This window comes from Diorhabda carinulata, chromosome 5, assembly GCF_026250575.1.
Source record: "Diorhabda carinulata isolate Delta chromosome 5, icDioCari1.1, whole genome shotgun sequence".
Taxonomy (NCBI): Eukaryota; Metazoa; Arthropoda; class Insecta; order Coleoptera; family Chrysomelidae; genus Diorhabda; species Diorhabda carinulata.
In genome coordinates, this window is record NC_079464.1 from 31,671,882 (window position 1) to 31,694,319 (window position 22,438).

The 22,438-nt window shown below is 28.8% G+C and overlaps 1 protein-coding gene across 1 annotated transcript; it reads left to right on the top strand.

The window, feature by feature from the left end:
- Window positions 1–60: 60 nt before the first annotated feature.
- On the top strand, window positions 61–6,662 carry LOC130894381 (ATP-dependent RNA helicase DHX33). Its single transcript, XM_057801169.1, has 7 exons — window positions 61–686; window positions 1,685–1,930; window positions 3,728–4,182; window positions 4,233–4,607; window positions 5,805–6,020; window positions 6,158–6,365; window positions 6,432–6,662. Exons 1-7 carry the CDS (start codon window positions 261–263, stop codon window positions 6,627–6,629), a joined length of 2,124 nt encoding a protein of 707 aa, XP_057657152.1. The 5' UTR covers window positions 61–260; the 3' UTR covers window positions 6,630–6,662.
- The last annotated feature ends 15,776 nt before the right edge of the window (window positions 6,663–22,438 follow it).

The window sequence follows — 22,438 nt, forward strand, 5'->3', positions numbered from 1 at the left end:
CGCAAAAAAACTTAAAATGTTAATATAAACCGCTAGTTAACTATTGTCAGCCCTGATTAGTTAATGTTGTGGAAACCAATGTGGTTTTAAAAATTTTTATAGGTTACTGTTTTCATTTTGTTCCGTTACGTTGTTAAAATAAGTATTATTAATTAATAACAACATAAAAAATGTAGTACATACAATGAACACGTTAAAAATTTGAATAGACTCTATAAACTTTATGGTGAATATAGTTTCACGTGTGTAACCTTAAAAATATGGATTCGAGGTATGATATAGGAAACGGTAAAAACGCCGTTCAAAAATTCCGAATAAAAATTAAACCCATTCCTATTGTATTTAACAATAAAAACGGACCACCGAACCCTAAAAAGATAAAATTGAACAACGAGAATGGTAACTCTACTTCTACTAACGGCTTCACCGCCAGACCTAAATTGAGTATACAAGATCAAAAAAGAAACTTATCTGTATTTGATAAAAGAAATAAGTTACTAGAACTCATAAAAAGACATAAAACATTGATAATTTTGGGTGAAACGGGTAGTGGTAAAACGACACAAATTCCACAGTATATTTTGTCTGCTAGACTTCAAGATAATGGGAAAATAGCCATATCCCAACCAAGAAGAGTGGCTGCAATAAGTGTCGCCACTAGAGTAGCTCAGGAATATGGACATGGGGTAAATATTAGCTTTGTTTTTTTCATTTTACAAATATATTATCATATACAAGTTTATAATTAATTCTAGGTATTAAAATATTAGTTTTAGTAGTTGAATTAGCAAAAAAGTCAATTTATTTCGACAGTATAATCTTTAAAATGATAAATAATTGTCCTATTTAAATAGATTCTGAATTGATTTTCTTAATTTTTTTTATTGTAAATCACAATCTAATACATGTTTGCTCGTGGAATCAGTTTCTTTAAACTATATTGAAATAAATACTCAGGGTATGTCTGGAAAGTAAAGCGTCAAGGTCTGATTTTGAAAACTTTTATTAGTTTGTCAATATTCTTTAAAATATGCCCCTCCTGCATCAATAAACTTTTGTTATTGAGATTTTCATGTGGCATAAGCTTCTTGGAAGGGTGTATTCTCGTCGAAACGGCTCTAATGTTGTCCAAGGTCCAAAAATGTTGTTTAGATTTAAAAATCTATCATTCGTTTGTCAATATTCTTTGAAAAACAACCCTTCTGTATCAATACATCATGATATCGAGATATTTATGTGGTATAAGCTTCTTGGAAGGGTATATTCTCGTCGAAACGACTCTTATGTTGTCCAAGGTCCAAAAATGTTGTTTAGATTTAAAAATCTATCATTAGTATGTCAATATTCTTTGAAAAACGACCCTTCTGTATCAATACACCATGATATCGAGATTTTTATGTGATATAAGCTTCTTGGAAGGTGATGTTCTCGTCGAAACGTTCCAATGTTGTCCAGGGTCTCCAAATATCGTTATTTCAACGTTCTTTTGAGCTACGGTTTCCAAAAATTCTGGATTTTCAATCTGACGTTGTTTTAATCTTGTCCAGGTGGGTTGAATTTTCTCTGACATCTTCAAACATCTAGTTTCACCTGTCGTACTGGTATTTTGAGATATTTTATGTTACAAAGACCCTACTGTACCAAAAAATCAATTTCCGTAGAAAAAGTGTTTTTTCACTTACAGATGTCGGTAGGTGATGTTGTTGGATATTCTGTAAGATTTGAAGACTGTACTTCGACTAAAACGAAAATAAAATTTTTGACTGATGGTATGCTTCTTAGGGAAGCGATCTACGATAGACTTCTCATGGAATATACGGTTGTTATACTTGATGAGGCTCACGAAAGAACCATACATACCGACGTTTTGTTTGGTATTGTTAAAAGGGCCCAGAAAATTAGGGAAGATAGGAATTTACCACCGTTAAAGGTACCATATTTTAATTTATTTGGTTATTTTTAGCTATAATTATTCTTAAAAATCATTCAAACGATCTGAATCAGTAGATAATAGTTTTGGATTTTTTTATTTATTAAAAAAAAATTTGTATTATTAGAAATTTAGGTTATATTTATACAATTAGGAAAAATTTAGGGATAATCTACATTTAAACAAGAAATTTCATATTTTAGACGATTATTTATAGTTTTTGTTTCCTCTAAAAAATTCATTGAAGCACCTTTCCGGTGCATAGTCACCTTGGTTGTGTTATATTGGGTTCGTTTTCCTTTTCCGGATACTAAAAGTGATTTATCTATCAGATATATCAAATCAAAATAATTTCGGGTATTTCGAGGCAGGTGGAATTGTCAAAAGCTCGTTTTCAACCCCGATTTCCCTCCAAATTTGTAGATCAAAATTGTCAAAACCAAAAAAAATTGAAATAATAGTGGAACGAAACGTTTTGTAAAATGAAGGGAATAAAAATGAAAGGGAAAATAATTGACGGGTTATATAAGGTCGGGAAGTTGAAGGGGGTGAGTTTTTAAGGGGAGAAAATTTGTTTATCTTGATTTATGGTACAACTAAAAGTCGTATGGAAAAAAGTTAAAGGGCAAAGTTGTAGGTAATAAAAAGATCTACAACTTTTGTATCTACACTTTTTTTACACAACCTCAAAATTTAAGTAAAAAATTGAAATAACTTTATTTTTATTTCGATTTTTGAAGATATATAGCAAATTTGACCATTTTGAGTGCCCTTTTAGTACATTTAGGTGATTATATTTGTTGAATCGACTTTAAAAATACTTTTAACTTTGTTTTTACTTCGATTTTCTGTGTTGTATAGCAAATATGACAGTTTTTAGTGCCCCTTTAGTGCTTTTAAATGTTCATTCGAGTTTAAAAATACTATAACTTTGTTTTTTATTTCAATTTTCAATAATATGTTGGGATTTTTTCACGTTTAGAACCAAAACAACTTTCTTATTCAGGTTTTTTTAGGTAACCTCAAAATTTAGGTAAAATATTCAAATAACTGGGTTGTTTTATTTTTATTTCGATTTTTGAATATATATAGCAAATTTGACCATTTTGAGTGCCCTTTTAGTACATTTAGGTGATTATATTTGTTGAATCGACTTTAAAAATACTTTTAACTTTGTTTTTACTTCGATTTTCTGTGTTGTATAGCAAATATGACAGTTTTTAGTGCCTCTTTAGTGCTTTTAAATGTTCATTCGAGTTTAAAAATACTATAACTTTGTTTTTTATTTCAATTTTCAATAATATGTTGGGATTTTTTCACGTTTAGAACCAAAACAACTTTCTTATTCAGGTTTTTTTAGGTAACCTCAAAATTTAGGTAAAATATTCAAATAACTGGGTTGTTTTATTTTTATTTCGATTTTTGAATATATATAGCAAATTTGACCATTTTGAGTGCCCATTTAGTACATTTAGGTGATTATATTTGTTGAATTGACTTGAAAAATACTTTACCTTAGTTTTAACTTCGATTTTCGAAGTTATACAGCAAATCTGATCGTTTTTGGTTCCCTTTTTGAACTTTTTAATGTTCAGTTGAGTTTAAAAATACTATAACTTTGTTTTTATTTCAATTTTCAAAAATATGTTCACGTTAAGAGCCGAAACAACTTTCGTATTTACACTTTTTTACATAACCTCAAAATTTAGGTAAAAAATCGAAATAATCGAGTTGTTTGTTAGGTTCAACACCTGTTTGATTTCCACACAGGTGTATTAAATTCCTATTTAATTACAGATATTGATAATGTCCGCTACTATGGATGTAGATCATTTTTCCCGTTATTTCAATAATTGCCAAGCTGTTTACCTGGAAGGTAGAACTTTTCCGGTGAATATCTACTACACAATTAAACCGTACGATGATTATCAAACTAGTTGCGTATCGACTTTTTTCAAAATTCACAAGGAAGCTCCACCGGAGCACGACGTCTTAATTTTTCTAACCGGTCAGGAAGAAATCGAATCTTGCGCCCACAAAATAAGATTGTTATCCAAAGATCCGGACGTCGAGGGCCCGTCCGTTAGAGTATTTACTCTATACGCGGCCCAACCCAGTTCACAACAAATGAACATTTTCCAAAATTCGCCCCCCAATACGAGAAAAGTTGTGATCAGTACAAACATAGCCGAAACCAGTATCACCATACCCGGTATTAAATACGTCATCGATAGCGGTATGGTAAAAGCAAGGTAATAAGGTAACCGTTTAATACGCATTCGTTCTAAACGTCACGTTTCAGATCTTTCCATCCGTCTACAGGGTTGGAATTACTCAAAGTACAAAAGATCTCACACGAACAAGCTTGGCAAAGGGCCGGTAGGGCTGGTAGGGATTCCGAGGGGTACTGTTACAGATTGTATACTAGATCCCAGTTCGAGTTGATGAGGAAAACGACTGTTCCCGAAATACAGAGGGCCAATTTGGGAAGCGTCGTTCTACAGCTTCTGGCCCTTGGGATCCATGCGAATCATTTCGATTTTATGGATAAACCTCCGAAAGAGGCTGTAACGGCAGCTTTTGATCAATTGAAATTATTGGGGGCCGTTGAGGATATTGATACTATTAATTTAACGCAATTGGGAAAGAGAATGTCCAAATTTCCTTTAGATCCTAGGTGAGTTTGATCTATAACATAATTAGAGTAGATTGAAAATTCACTTTACGAAATAGATTTTTGTTGTTACATATATTGTTTTTAGTGCCTTTTTTACACTTTCAGATGATTTAAATTGTTTAAAAATATTAAATCTGTGTTTATATTTAGATTTGACCATTTTTGGTGTCCCTTTTGTACTTTTAAAGGTTCCCGGTTGTTCATTTGACCCCAAAAAGATAAAAACTTTGTTCTTATACGAATTTCCAAAAATGTATTGGAATTTTAATCATGTTTAGTGCCTTTTTTACACTTTCAGATGATTTAAATTGTTTAAAAATATTAAATCTGTGTTTATATTTAGATTTGACCATTTTTGGTGCCCCTTTTGTACTTTTAAAGGTTCCCGGTTGTTCATTTGACCCCAAAAAGATAAAAACTTTGTTCTTATACGAATTTCCAAAAATGTATTGGAATTTTAATCATGTTTAGTGCCTTTTTTACACTTTCAGATGATTTTAAATGTTTATTTGTTTTTAAAAATATTAAATCTGTGTTTATATTTAGATTTGACCATTTTTGGTGCCCCTTTTGTACTTTTAAAGGTTCCCGGTTGTTCATTTGACCCCAAAAAGATAAAAACTTTGTTCTTATACGAATTTCCAAAAATGTATTGGAATTTTAATCATGTTTAGTGCCTTTTTTACACTTTCAGATGATTTTAAATGTTTATTTGTTTTTAAAAATATTAAATCTGTGTTTATATTTAGATTTGACCATTTTTGGTGCCCCTTTTGTACTTTTAAAGGTTCCCGGTTGTTCATTTGACCCCAAAAAGATAAAAACTTTGTTCTTATACGAATTTCCAAAAATGTATTGGAATTTTAATCATGTTTAGTGCCTTTTTTACACTTTCAGATGATTTTAAATGTTTATTTGTTTTTAAAATTATTAAATCTTTGTTTATATTTAGATTTGACCATTTTTGGTGTCCCTTTTGTACTTTTAAACGTTCCCGGATGTTCATTTGTCCTCAAAAATACTAAAAGTTTGAGTTTCGAAGACATATTTGAAATTTATCCAGGTTTAGACCAATTTCTACATCTATAGATGGTCATAGTTGTAAAATTGACTTAAAAAATACCGTAACTTTGTTTTCACTTTGATATTTTTCTATTATTCATTGATTTTTTTTATTTTTACTTTGTTTTAATGTAGATTTTCCAAAATTCTTCTTGCATCTCAGAAATACGGATGCGTTGAAGAAGCCCTCACAATAGTATCCCTTTTAAGCGCAGAATCGATCTTAATTAATCCCGTATCGAAAATTATAGAAGCCCAGGAGGTTAGGCAAAAATTTTGTTCGGGATACGGAGATTTACTCACCCTGTTGAACATCTATAGAGATTTCAATACCATCGGACAAAACAAAAGGTATTTGAATTGTCGATTCTTCAATTTCCTAATTTCGTATAATTTTTTTGAAAAAAAATCACGTATACTTAAAATTTTTACTTATTTTGGTATTTTGATCGTTATGTATTTTTTTTTTTAATTCGAATTTGATACAGGAGAAGTTGGTGCCACGAAAATTTCATCAATATGCGGAATATTCTCCACGTCCGCGAAATTAGAGTTCAATTAGAACAATTGTACAAAAAATTCGATTTAGGAACGATTTCGTCTTGCGGGGGAGATTTGAATAAACTGAGAAAGTGTCTTACGACCGGTCTATTCATGAACGTCGCCGAGCTTGTCAAACATCACCAATATGTGACTGTGAGTTCACTTTACAAATCAAACTATCAAATTTTGATTGATAATTTCGTAATTTGTTTCACTTAGTTGGATAAGAAGCAATCGGTACAATTCCACCCGAGTTCGACTCTACACAGGCAACAACCCCATCTGGTACTATTTACCGAAGTAGTACAAACTAACAAATGCTATTTAAGGGGATTAACTACAATAGAACCCGATTGGTTACAAGAAATAGCACCCGATTATATGAAAACTCATACTATCAGGTTCAATAATAGATGAAACTTTTTCGTCTTCCCTTTGTATATATATATATATATATATATATATATATATATATATATATATATATATATATATATATATATATATATATATATATATATTTTATCGTTAACTGTGATGCTTTTTGTTATCGGACGACATTCTAAACAGAATATTGTAAAATGAATCTGAAAATATATTTTTAAGTACATTTCGTTTTTATTACTTAACCTATAAAACTTGTATAATTCGATGTACATTCGAATTAATCGAATCGATATTTTTTGGTAATGAAGCGAGGTTCACAATATAACGATGTGAAAAAAAGCTAATAAATATTTACAAAATTAAGAAGAGGTGACAATTTTTGTAAGTAAAATAGTGAAAATCGTGTAATTATTGAATTATTATCATGATTATTAATCTAAACTTACTAAAATTAATTTCGATAATTATTAGTGTGAACGCTACTTTAATTAATACTATCATTGGCGATACTCGCATCGATATATTTGATTATTACTTGGAAGACCCTTCTCGCATTGAAATAATGAATACTTTCTTGAAGTTTTAAATATTCTATTAATATACAGGGTGATTCATTAAGAATGACAAATCTCGGAACTGTCGATTTTAGACCTCAAATTATGATGATTCTGCTCAATTCATGCTTTATGCAAATATTGCTAGTTTCCGAGATACGGGGGGTGTGTTCAAAGTTTGAATTTAAATTTTGATTTTCGCAATAATTTTTTATGTTTTCACAATTTCTCTTTGAAAATCGGCAATTTTACGTTTTTTGGTATGAAGAATCATAATTTGCACTCTAATCTAACGTTGCTAATAGTGGGCGCTAGTTACCCTCTAATATAAAAATAGCGAATTCATCAGATCAAGTAACGGCGAGTAGAGGGCGAACGAACTACTCTAGGGGGATTGATTAGGGGTGATCTGACTATTATATGTGAATTTTTTTATCTATAACTTCTCAGGGATGCAAATTGGTATAGAAGTGAATTGACCCCGAGGGTCGTATTTTGAGCTCCCCTATACGACTCTGCTCTAGCACTAACTCTAAATTTTATAGCGTTGTTGTAATTTTAAACCGGAGTTAAATATTGTTTATAAATATAAAAGTAGTGTATACATATTCATTGTATTTATTTAACCCCCATATACATTTTTAATTCTGAAAAACGAAAATTATTTGATTTTTTTTTTGATTAAATCATTTCAAATTTTCGGCTGGTGTCTTTGTATTCGAATATTGTTTGCTTTAATTGGCATTGTATTTTAAATTTTTAATATTTTTTTAGTGTTATCAGATATTCCATTTAAATAGTTTTATTTTTATAAACTTCCAAAACGGACAAGAGAGTCATCTGATGAGGAATAGCGAAAATTACAAAGCGATGTAAACGGATATTGAATATTTCCGTGTACGTTAAAAGTTTTCTTATTTTTTTTATACGAGATCTATAGATGATACTACATACACATTTTTGCAATCGATTTATAGCGACGGCGGCGCCATCTCTGTACGGAAGCGTTTACTGACCTTATTTCAATTTCGTACGTCGCGACCCTTAGCTTTTTTGTCCCTAACAAAAATACTGAATGAAGATGGCGTGTGTTATTTTCATCTAGATCAAGGTGTTATCGCAATGTGGAAACATATTTTTTTTAATTAGAAAAACAAATAGATCATCCAAAACCGAAGAACATACTCCTCGAACGGTGGAAGGATGTCGAATATCCAATAGATCCAATGAATATCCAAAAATATTAGATGTCACTGAGGCCCATATTTTGAAAATATCTCGAACGAGCGAAAAATAAAATTTTTAAAAATTGAGAATAACGTTTTTTGAAATATGGACAAGTTTATATGAAAACCGTTAATAAATAAAATAACATTCTGTAGCATATATTGTACGTTAAAGGAAAATAAATTTACCTAACTGACTTTCTTAATAAAATACAATATCCTCATAGTCGATTAAATTGTAATTATTTTCTATTTTGTATACAGGGTGACCGGAAACTCGAACTTTGATCAGTTGCTGTTGGTTTTTGTACTTTTGGGAATTCTAGGAATATTTTATTGAGATTAATATAGTTACAGATATTAATTAATGAAGAAAAATAGATTGAATTTATTTTTGAATAATTTTTTTAACATTCAGAAAGTTTTAACAAACATCCAATTATATTTACTAAACAATGTTTTCGAAATCTTTAGGGATATTTTGAAATATAAAGTTAAATTTGAATATTTTATTTGTTTTCTTTTTAATTTCGATAGAATTGATCATGTTGTGATTAGAATTTTGTGTAAAAATTAGGGAAATGGAATGAAATATGTAATCGAAATATACAGGAAAAAACAGTGTGAAAAAAATTATATCTTTCCTTTGTGGACAAAGATATGTGAGTACAAATCATTTTACGTATCAGATTAATTTCCTAACTCTAAATCATAAAATTCAATAATATTTGCATAGTTAATCAAATTACCTATAATTTTACCATCTTCAAATATTATTATTGAAGTAATGAACGCTCTGTATAATTAGTATCCAAGCAAGATTTATACTCAAAGATCGTACAATTAAATCTCATTTTGGAAAATTTTCTCAATTTTTTCAAAAAATTACTCAAGGATTTTTATAATCTGAATGAATTCTTTTTTACTGATTAGTAATTTTAACCATCTTATGTTCATAAAAACAATGGTTATTCTATAAGAAATTTTTATAGTGAAGGTAGATTGTTTATAATTCAATATTTTTAATGGTTTACAATGGAGTCTGGTGTGTTTATTTTAGAAATCTTTCGTTTATATTATATTCTGTTATTGACAATTATTAGACCCTTTTTTTTTGTTGAAAGTATCCTTGGGTTGATATTCATATTTGAAAAACATCACGTCGGGTGCAGTTTTGGAACTCTTTTTATCAGTTTGTGGAATAGTTTGTTTACTTTAAATCGAGGGTTTAATACCGATAACGAAAAATGACCGTGCAGCCACTCCTTAGATGCCTTTGTCTTTGTTCCAAAAATTGTTCGTTTCGAATATATTTTTTTTGATATTTATGAGATTACATTCAACAGAATTCTTGGTGAGATAAGGACCACCCTACACTATGAGAAATTTTAAAATCATATTATTTTAGATACATACTCGTAATAATACCAAAATAACTATACATGTTTGAGGATTTATTACTGATAACGAAAATTGACCAAAATTGACCGTGAAGCCCCTTTTTAGATGCTTTTGTTTTTGTTGGAAGAATTTCTTATTTACTTCAAATTTTGAATTTATTTTTGATATTCATGAGAAAAATAACGTTTAATAGAATATTTTTTGATATCGTTTGTCTAATTTGGGGATGAGGACAACCCTACATTATGGGAAGTTTTAAAATCACAGAATTCTCGATATCAAGATAACAAAAATGTTTTGATTTGGTCTTTATACATACCTATGCAGCTAATTTTTTGGAACTTGGAATGAATTTCAGTAACATTGCTTCAAATTCTACGATCCTTAATTAATATATAAAATTTTCATGTACCTGTAATCACTCATGAAATTACTAATTCGAAAAACGAAGTTATGTCGTAAAACATTAAAAGTATACAGATTCCCAAAAGGAAATTACTATTATTTGCTGCTTATAACCTCTACATTTATAGTCATTTAATAATATAAGTTATTTTGATTTGTAATAATTAAATCTATGCCATATTTTATTGTATGTATTATATCTATTATCACTAATTATTTAAAACTTTCTTAGAAATATTATTAAAAATATATCTTGCTTTATTTATTTTATCTTTGAAAACACTATTTTATTCAATATGGAAATTATATAACAAAATATGTAATATTTAATTACTTAAATATTTAATAAATCAAAACTTTACATCTTCTCAGATCATTGACCCCATTCGAATTCTTTACGAATGTCTAGACTTGTTTTTGACTTGCGCACTGTGAATGTTGAAGTCACAAGCTTTAAACAATACATTTAATTATTTAGATAATGAATCTTTGACAGTATTACAAATTCGGGTAGACATATTTGATGCAAAATTTTCTATTCGTAAAATTTCGTGTAATTTTGTTTTCGATTGTGAAGTGAAAACTATTTTCTTATTGATATAGGTAAGATATAATTCTCTTTATGTAAAAATTCACGAGATTTGTCCAATTCAAGTTTCCAGGAAAATGAACGAATTCAGTGTATTACATTTTATCGAAAGATTAGGTTTTATTAATTTTTTTTAATATTTTCAAAGTAATTAAAATTAAGCATTTTCTTCAGATAATTTGAAATTGTGTGAATTATTGATTTACTTATAAACATTAAACAAACGATCATCTAAAATATAGCATCAAAAAGTTCGTTTATCCTTGTCTGTCTGGACAGCATGTCGGCCATCTTTGTAGGTCGACGCAATTATTGTTCACGTCAAATCTTTTCAACTGTAATTAGTTTTTTCATATAAAAATATATATAGATATTAATATTAAAATACCTTATTTCGATTGTAGTACAAAATAGTTATTATTAGATAAATAAAATACAGAGATACCCGGATCTGTTTAATAACGACAAAAAAATCTTTCGATTTCTAGTTTTAAAAATGTGACTAATGTTGAAAATTTTTAATGGAAACTTTGGAAATTTTCAGTATATCGTTAGAAAATAGTTTTATTTTAAAATTTTTGTGAAACGGATTGAAAATAAACATTAAAAGAATTTTCCTTGTTTCAATACAATATTGTGTAGTGAAAATCATGGATACCCAGAAAATTCTTAACTACCAAGATGGTGATTTCCTCATTTGTGAACTGGTGAGTGATTTTTTGTCTTATTAATTTGATTTTAAATTTACTACCTAAAATATTTCTTGTCATTTGGTCTCAGATTATGGAGTGAAAACTATTTTCTTTTATATATCGGTAATATTTAATTACTTATTATTTTATAAATACAAAACATTATAACATCAAGTTCGTTAACCCCTTTTGAATTCTTTGTGAATGTATAGACTTTTTTTTGACTGTGATTGTTGACGTCAATAAACTTTAAACAATGCATTTAATTATTTAAATAATGAAATTTTGACATTGTTACTAATTCGGATTCACAGGGCGACGAGAAACTTTGGAATAGTTGAAGATAATGAAATAATGATTGTTATTTGTACTAGAAGTAATCTCGAAACAAAAATTCTTGTATATTGCAGCATTTAACTTCTAATTATTGTTCATACAAGGACACTCTTTAACCAAAGAGGAGTGAATTTCGGTTTCATCTATATTTAATAAATAAATTAGTTTATATTATTTCATATTAATACTTTGTAAAAAATGTCGAAGGTTTCTATAGTTATATAAGAATATAGTTCACTATCATATTTGGCAAGATTGATTATTAAATTTTGATGCTGATATTTTTACCGTCTCTCCAAAATAAGTCTCAAAAATTCTTCTCTAATTTATAATTGTTTTCTTGGTAAACACAAACTTAAAAAAACAATATAATTATTCAATTTTCGAGGATTCACAAACTGGGGATCTTTTGAGTCGTTTAATAAAGCATCTCCTTCTTCCATTCAAATCCAATTCAGAGAAAATCGTTGATTATATTATTGCAGCTATGATACAAAGTGGGGGTGTTCGTTTTGGTGGAAATAGAAATCATTCTCTTAATTAGTATCATCATTTTGTATGGGTGCGTAATCAATTATTTGTACACACTTTTTATTTACTGAAACCAATATGGAAATAATCTCAAATCATTCTGTAAAATAAATACAAGGAGAAAATATGACTTTTCAATGGAACAGTTACTGTTAGGAATTATTTCTTCATTTAATAAACTTTTTGTCATCACCTCTTCATTTGTTTAGAATCGCTTCTCACATTTTATACACAAAAAATTCTTTTCTCTTCTTATTAATCGAATAACTAAAGCATTTTTCTTCATATTTGTATAAAAGTTGATTGATTCTAAACTAATAATTTAATTTTCTTACGAATTTTCAACAAAGTTGAGTGTTATTTAATCGAGATCGCAGTATTTATTCTCCAAAGTGCTTAAATGTGCAAATTCTAACAAGTATATAAAGAATTTCGAATGCAGATCGATAGTAATAGGAAAAAGAATATAAAGGCCCACCAAGTTCGATAACTACAAAACATTACTTTTGAAGAAACTGTACCAAAAAAAACTTCAGGGTTCCAAATATTTTAATTCTGGTATGTTTATTTTAGATATATTTTAGGGACCATCATTATACCCTTTTTTTTTGTTAAAAGTATCCTTCATTTATTTTTCTACATTGGTTATCGAGAATTTACAAGAGGTATAAAATATTTGAAAAACAACACGTGCGGTGCAGTTCCAGAACACTTTTTATCAGTTTGTAGAATAGTTTGTTTACATTATATCGAAGGTTTAATACCGATAACAAAAAATGACCGTGCAGACCCTTCTTGGATGCTTTTGTCTTTGTTCGAAGAATTTCTTGTTTACCTAATATTTGGAATATATTTTTTTTATATATATGAAATAACGTTCGGCAAAATCTTTTGTGAATGTTCGTCTAATTTGGGGATGACAACCACTCCAAATATGGGAAATTTTAAAATCACAGTATTCTAGATACATACTCGTAATAATACCAAAATAACTATACATGTTGAGGGTTTAATACCGATAACGAAAATTGACCGTGAAGCCCCTTTTTAGTAGACGACTTCATCTTTGTTGGAAGAATTTCTTAATTACTTCTCATTTCGAATTTATTTTTGATATTCATAGGAAATATATTTGGGGATGAGAACCACCCTACACTATAGGAACTGAAAATATCAAAATCACAGAATTCTCGATATCAAGATAACAAAAATGTTTTGATTTGGTCTTTATACATAATATGCAGCTAATTTTTTGGAACTTGGAACAAATTTCAGTAACATTGTTTCCAATTCTACGATCCTTAATTAATATAAAAATTTTCATGTACCTGTGATAACTAATGAAAGTACTAATTCGAAAAACGAAGTTATGTCGTAAAACATTAAAAGTATACAGATTCCCAAAAGGAAATTACTATTATTTGCTGCCCACAACCTATACTTATATAGTCATTTAATAAAAAGTTATGGGGAATTGTATTAATTAAATCTATGCCATGTTTTATTGTATGTATTATATCTATTATCATTAATTATTTAAAACTTTCTTAGAAATATTATTAAAAATATATCTTGCTTTATTTATTTTATATTTGAAAACACTATTTTATTCAATATGGAAATTATATAACAAAATATGTAATATTTAATTACTTAAATATTTAATAAATCAAAACTTTACATCTTCTCAGATCATTGACACCATTCGAATTCTTTGCGAATGTCTAGACTTGTTTTTGACTTGCGCACTGTGAATGTTGAAGTCACAAGCTTTAAACAATGCATTTAATTATTTAGATAATGAAACTTTGACAGTATTACAAATTCGGGCAGACATATTTGATGCTAAATTTTCTATTCGTAAAATTTCGTGTAATTTTGTTTTCGATTGTGAAGTGAAAACTATTTTCTTATTGATATAGGTAAGATATAATTCTCTTTATGTAAAAATTCACGAGATTTGTCCAATTCAAGTTTCCAGGAAAATGAACGAATTCAGTGTAATACATTTTATGGAATGCTAAGGTTTTATTATTTTTTTTAATATTTTCAAAGTAATTAAAATTAAGCATTTTCTTCAGATAATTTGAAATTGTGTGAATCATTACTTTACAAACGATAATCTAAAATATAGCATCGAAAAGTTCGTTGACCCTTGTCTGTCTGGACAGCATGTCGGCCATCTTTGTATGTCGACGCAATTATTGGTCACGTCAAATCTTTTCAACTGTAATGTGTTTTTTCATATGAAAATATATATGGATATTAATATTAACATACCTTATTTCAATTGTAGTACAAAATAGTTATTATTAGATAAATAAAATACAGAGATACCGGATCTGTTTAATAACGACAAAAAAATCTTTCGATTTCTAGTTTTAAAAATGTGACTAATGTTGAAAATTTTTATTGGAAACTTTGGAAATTTTCAGTATATCGTTAGAAAATAGTTTTTATTTTAAAATTTTTGTCAAACGGATTGATGTTCGTATTCGTGGCGTGTTTACAATAATCCGATCAAGAGTTTTCTGTGTTTTAATACAATATTGTGTTGTGAAAATTATGGATACCCGGAACATTCTTAACTACCAAGATGGTCATTTCCTCATTTGTGAACTGGTGAGTGATTTTTCGTCTTATTAATTTGATTTTAAATTTACTACCTAAAATATTTCTTGTTATTTGGTCTCAGATTATGGAGTGAAAACTATTTTCTTTTATATATCGGTAATATGCGGCCATTCTTTTGGAACTTTGAAATTTCAAGCGCATTAAACTGGGGATCTTTTAATAAAACAAACTTAATCTAATCGTTTTTCACATATTTTTTTTTTGATTGATAGATACTCAATACATAATTAGCTAAAGGGTTGTTACTAAACTAATAATTGAGTTTTCTGTTTCATAGAAAATAGTGAGTCTTCGCTTCTACTTATAGGTTCATTAAATTCCTTACTTGATGACTCCTGAGTGTGTATTTCCTGATTTTGAATATCAGATGACATCCTAGTACTGGTAGGAGCAGTGCTATTACTGGCTGACCGGCCCTCCATGTCTGCAACTTCAACATCGGAAGGTATAAGTATATTATTATCTTCAGTATACTTCTCAATAAAAGTTATGTCTCTACTTTTTACTGTTTTATGTGTTAAAGGATTTATTAATCGATATCCTTTGGAATTTTCACAATAACCTACCATCAACATTTTCTCAGATTTTTTATCCCATTTTTGACGTTTTTCTTTTGGTACATGTACCATAGCAACACAACTAAAAATCTTTAAATGAGATAAATTGGGTTTTTTACCTTTCCACAGTTCATAAGATGTTTTACATTCCAAAGCCTTTGTAGGAGATCTATTTACAATATACGCAGCAGTTGCCAAAGCTTCAGCCCATAGTTTCTTCTCCAAGTTGGCATAAAACAACATACACCTTGTTCGCTCCACTAGTGTTCTGTTCATTCGTTCTGCCAAGCCATTGTGCTCTGGAGTGTACGGAGTAGATGTCTGATGAATTATACCATGATTAGTTAAAAATTTCTCAAAACTGTTATTACAGTACTCTTTACAATTATCTGTGCTTAATTTTTTAATTTTACAATTCAACTCATTCTCTACTTTTGACTTGAAATCTTTGAACGTATCAAGTACACTCATTTTATCTTTAAGAAAGTACACATGTTCCATTCGTGTGTAGTCATCAATGAAAGTTATAAAATATTTCTTACCTCCATATGAAATATTTTCCATAGGGCCACATAAATCAGAATGTATTAGTACAAGTGGTCTTACTGCTCTTGAACCTACATTTTTAAATGGTAACCGAGCATGTTTTCCCTCGCAACAATGAATACATGTGATCACATTACCTTTGAAGTCAAAGCACACCTTCAACACAATTTGGCAGTTTCTTAATATCTGAAAAATTCAAGTGTCCCATTCGCAGATGCCACAGATAAGTGTCATTAGAATTCATAGCACTTGAAGTCAGATGAACCTCTTCTCCACTTATGTTCATAACGTATAGGTTATTTTTTAATACTGTATTACAGATAACCTCTCCTTTAGCATTCTGAATGTCACATCCCTTGTCATAAAATATAACATTATGCCCATTCTTCACGATTGTGCTGACTGAAAGGAGATTGGCAGCTAAACCAAGAACAAACAGTACATTTTTAACTTGTATTTTATCTTTCTGATTTATTTGAATGTCCACACATCCAACTCCTTTTACAGTTAATGGCTCTATGTTTGCCACAGTAACACTTTTCACAGTTGGCTCAGTGACATTATACAACCAGTCATCTCTGCAAGTCATGTGCAAAGATGCTTCTGAGTCTATTAGCCATTTATCACTCACATTTTGTTTAACAGTTACTGGGAAAGCAGCTACAAAACTTGAACCTTCTCCTTTATTCGCTAACTTCTTTGGTTGTTTACATAGTTTAGCAAAATGACCATATTTATTGCAATTATAGCATCTTGGTCCTCTGTTTTTAACTTGCTGAGTATTACTTCTGGATTTCTTATAATTTGTATAAAAGACTGTTGACTTTGATGTACTAATTTATTGTATTAACTTAGACTTAACTGAATCAACTTATTTTAATGCCCGAGCTTTCAAGCTCCATAATCATGGGCTTGTATTCATCTGGTAAGCCTGCCAGCATCAAAGTACCAAGCCATTCATCGTTTACGTCAAAATCAATGTTACACAGCTTGTGAGCAGTATTCATGATGTTGCTCACATATTCTTCAACACTATTACTATATTCCAATGTAGTATTTAGTATTTATCAAGTCTTTTAGTAAGCCAACTCTTCGCGTGAGCCCTTTATCATCAAAAGCTTGTTATAAACATTCCCATACCTCTTTTTCAGTTGAACAATCTTGAACATGAACATAATTTTGAGGGTCCAGAAGTAGAATCAATTTGGCTTTGGCCTTTACATCCTTACTTGCTTCAATTGGTTTGTTATCAGACAGTTCGATACAACACCACAAATCCTCATGCTGTAAATATATTTTCATAGTGAATTTCCAAGTGGTAAAATTTTCTCTTCCGACTAGTTTTTCCAAATTAGACAAATTTGAACCCATTTTGAAGATGAAGTTTTATAACTTCCAAATTACTTAACTTAATTTTAACAGTTGTATAATCACTTCCTTCAGTCTTCTGTTATTTCCACAGAACCACGCTCTGCTACCATAAAGAAAAATACGTGGTTTGACAATAATAACTGATATGATTTTCAGTACAAACAATTTATTGTAATTTCAGTCTTACACATAAAAGAGCAAGATTGATTAGATCTATTGACAGACGTCAACTTACATTAACAACATTTGACAGTTAAATAAAAATTGGTTGCGTTCCATATGTGTAATGAAAATTTTTGTCTTTTTTTATGATGATGATGATGTTTATATTGTACTTATTGTCAAAAAATAATGGGGACGAAATTATGAAATTATTGAAATTTCTCTTGTTTAATTTTTCTTGGAAATTTACTTTCGGTGTGCAAGAGTGCGACGAATTTTTCACTTATTTTAAACAGTAGGATGATAAATGAAATTATTTTATAAATTCAAAAGATGCCAGTTTTGAAGACTAGGACGGTTATTCGTATTATGCTTTTGGAATACCAAAGTTTGCTTTGCAGCTTTCATACTCTTAACTTTTGACGGTTTATTTTTAAAAATGTTGCATTTGAAGTTCTTCAAATAAAAAAAAAGTTCAAAAATTTGAGATATGGAAATTTCTGTGGTGACTTCCTTCTACGTATATATTTAACCGAGTAACGAAATCAATAGTATTTACTCGGGACATAAATTAGCGAATTGAGTCACTTATTCTATTTACAAAAACTCCAAAAGGTGAATTTGGTTTAGATATTTAGTACTAGCGGCGCTATCTATGTACAGAAGCTCATACTGAGCTCATTTCAATATTAGTTTCTACTATTTCGTATGTCTCAGCTCTTGACTTTTTGTCACCTATTTACAAAGCTGAAAGGAAGATAGCGTCCGTTATTTTCACACCAATTTATTTTTTATTAAGACTAAAGTTGTGTTAGAGTGAAGAAACATATTTTTATTGAATAATGTGTCCACTATCACGGAAATATGAATGGAAACTTCTAAAAACTTGAATCCCATACTCTTCGAATAGTGGTTGAAGGTCGAATGCCCAAAAGTGACATCTCTTATTGAATAGCTCAGTTCCATAAATTTTGAGTATTAATTTCATTAGGAAACATTGTTTGTTAAATGTTTAGTTCTTTTTGTTTCCACTATAAAATTATATTGATATACAGGGTGCGCCAATTTTGTTAAAAAGTTGAGTATTAGGGGGTCGTTTTAATACGTATCAAAAACATTTTTTTATTAGTTGTATTTGAGATCCATATTTTGAAATTATCTTGAACGCTTTAAACATAATTTTTTGAAAATGAGATTAAAATTTTTTGAGTACTTTGAGAGTTGTATACAAATTTATATGAGAGGTAGGTAAATAAAAGAACCCTCTGTAACTTATTGTAATTTAAGAAAAAGAATTTAACTAAATGTCTTTCTTAATAAGATGCAATATCATCGTAGTCGATTAAATTGTAATTATTTGTTATTTTATATACAAAGTGAGCCCAAAATTGAAATTCTCATTATATTTCTTCTTTCGAATGTATCACACTGTAAATTATCTTCGTGTAAATTTTTTTAGTATTCCCTATACGTTAAATTTATAAGAACATTGCTAAAATTTAATGTAAACCCTAATTATTACTATTTCTTCAAAAAATGTGGTCAATCCGGTATACTATAAAGGGCTCCTATCTATCAATTTAATATGTTTGATTTGTAAAGGGGTTGTAACAATCTGTATATTTTGGGATAATTTCAAAATATAATTTTTAATGACATCAACTAGTATTTGGTACACTTTGTGTAACTCTTTCAAGATCTATATTATGTTAAAAGACAAAAATAAATAACTAGATAAAAAAAACTTTTATACACGAATTGGTAAAATTAACTAGATATCATGATATATCAGAATCCTTTTAGAATGGTTCAATCATTAGTTAAAGATCGTCTATTTGGTTTAATTGATTATTTTGGGGACGTCCTGTAGATAAGTTTAGATTGTAAACGTGATTGATGTTTAAATAGCTACGAAAGTGAATATTTTTTATATCTCAAATACATAAGACTCACCCTATATATATATATATATATATATATATATATATATATATATATATATATATATAATATATATATATAATCTATTTTGCAAAATATTTACAAAAAATGTGTTTGTAAGAACGGAATTTTTTTTGGAAAACTACTAGAAAACATATATATGATTGATATTTTTCTAATATTATATCGTAAAATACAATTAGTTGAGAAAAACCCTGTATATCATAATTGGTAAAAAAATTTTGGTAAAAATAATTTCAGAAATAAAAAATGTGGTCCTCGCAATAACAAAAAATCTTAAAACTTTTAGTTGTAAACAACAACAACAATCAAGTTTTTAAACAAAAAAGAAATTTTTTGTATAATTGGAATTCGGAAGCGAACAGAATTTTATTTAAAAATATCGTTTTAGTGATAATGATTTTGTATAATTTTGTAGGAATTTTGATTTGAGAATCGCAAATTTAGTGAAAAAGTAATTTTCCGTGAGAAATTTTCTTGTTATATTTTGTTGAAAACCACTAAGGCGAATTCGACAAATGTGATTACTTGGGTGATTTTTTACTTTTTTGCTTACAACACGGATATTTTTTGTGAAGTTCATTTTGAAAATTTGATTTTATTGATATAATTTTCTTTTATAACTAACTCACCCAAGTCGAATAAATTACAACATCATGGGTAATATAACTTTGAATTTATAATACCGGGTACCATCTAAAAATTGTGGACTTGATATTTACGAGGGGGAAAATTTTAGTGGCTGACGGATTTAAGAAGTAATAAAAGTTTTTTTCTGAATATATTGTTACATAATTATCGTAAGATACTAAAATCTCATCCCCTATGACTATTCGAAATATAGGTTTTTATTGCACCTTAGAAAAGGAACTTACATTGTGGATGTACCTCGTATGCAGGAAATACTAAAATTAGTTATTAGAACTTCTTATTCAAATTTTTCTAGAAATTTTGATCCGAATTATTGCATAAAATTTTGATTGAAATGATTTTTTTTGTTATTTATTGAGTGAGCAGAACTTTGATCAGATGTTGTTGGTTTTTGTGTTTTTGGGAATTCTAGGAATATTTTGTTGAGATTAATACAGTTGCAGATTTTAATTATTGAAGAAAAATAGTTTGAATTTATTTTTGAATAATTTTTTTAATATTCATAAAGTTTTAACAAACATCCAATTATATTTACTAAACAATGTTTTCGAAATCTTTAGGGATCTTTTGAAATGTGAAGTTAAATTTAAATATTTCATTTGAGCATAAAATTCATAATTCACTCGTGTTTAAAGCAAGTTTATTCTCTAAATTATTACTTAGATTACTCAGAATATGTCACAAATTTGCACTACTCCCTTACATTCAAACAGTAGATTGTTAATAGTTATGACCAAAGCTAATTTTTCTCATTATATGATACTGATCAAATAAAATCTTGACGTTGTTATTTTGGATTGATCAATTCTTTTCAGCGTTTACTGTAACATATTTAAGTCCAGTAAATATTTGATGAATAATTATGATGATAATCATATGATAGAATTGCTCCAATACACCTCAAATTCACTTTGATTCGAAATAGTAGTACATGGATCCTTCTGATCAATATAAATGATAATTAGATAATTAACTAACTTGAAAATGTGATTTCCATTCAAATGACTTTCTGAGTAATCTGTTGAGATTTTCCTGATCTTTGAGAACAAATCTGTTGGGTTAATGAGATGATTGTGTGATGAATGTCTTTGGAATTTGATCAAAAATGAGGCAGGCAACCGCCGCGATATGGAAAAGTGATTCGTATTTTCGGTATCGGTTTCGGTGTGCTGCTATTCGATTTTAAGTGATGGAAAATGGATATGGGGGCATTTCTATGTGGACAAAGTTATGTGAGTACAAATCATTTTACGTATCAAATTAACTTCCTAACTCTAAATCATAAACTTGAATAATATTTGCATAGTAAGTCAAATTACTAATTTTTTTTTATAATTTTACCGTCTTCAAACATTATTGAAAACTAATGAACGCTCTGTATAATTAGTATCCAAGCAAGATTTATACTCAAACATCATAAAATTAAACCTCATTTTGGAAAATTTTATCAATTGTTTCAAAGGATTTTTATAATCTGAGTGAATTCCTTCTTACTGATTAGTAATTTTAGCCATCATATGTTCAGAAAAACAATGGTTATTCTATAAGAAATTCTTAAGGTGTAGGTAGATTGTTTAGAAATCAATATTTTTAATGGTTTACTACTATGGAGTCTGGTATGTTTATTTTAGATATATTTTACGGACCATCATTACATCCTGGTTGAAAGTATTCTTCATTTATTTTTCTACATTGGTTATCAAGAATTTACAAGGGGTATAATATATTTGAAAAACAACACGTGCGGTGCAGTTTAGGAACCTTTTTTATCTGTTTGTTGAATAGTTTGTTTACATTATATCGAGGATTTAATACCGATAACGAAAAATTACCGTGCAGCCCCTTCTTGGATACCTTTGTCTTTGTTCGAAGAATTGTGTATTTACATTTCAATCTTATTTTTGGCATTTATGAGATTACGTTCAACAGAATTCTTAAAGAGATAAGGACCACCCTACACTATGAGAAATTTTAAAATCGCAGTTTTCTAGATACTTACTCGTAATAATACCAAAATAACTATACATGTTGAGGGTTTATTACTAATAAACGAAAATTGACCGTTCAGACCCTTCTTAGATGTCTTTGTCTTTGTTTCAAGAATTTCTTGTTCACTTAATATTTCGAATATATTTTTTTTATATATATGAGATAACGTTCAACAGAATCCTTTCAGGATGTTTATTTAACTTGGAGATAAGGACCACCCTACACTATGAGAA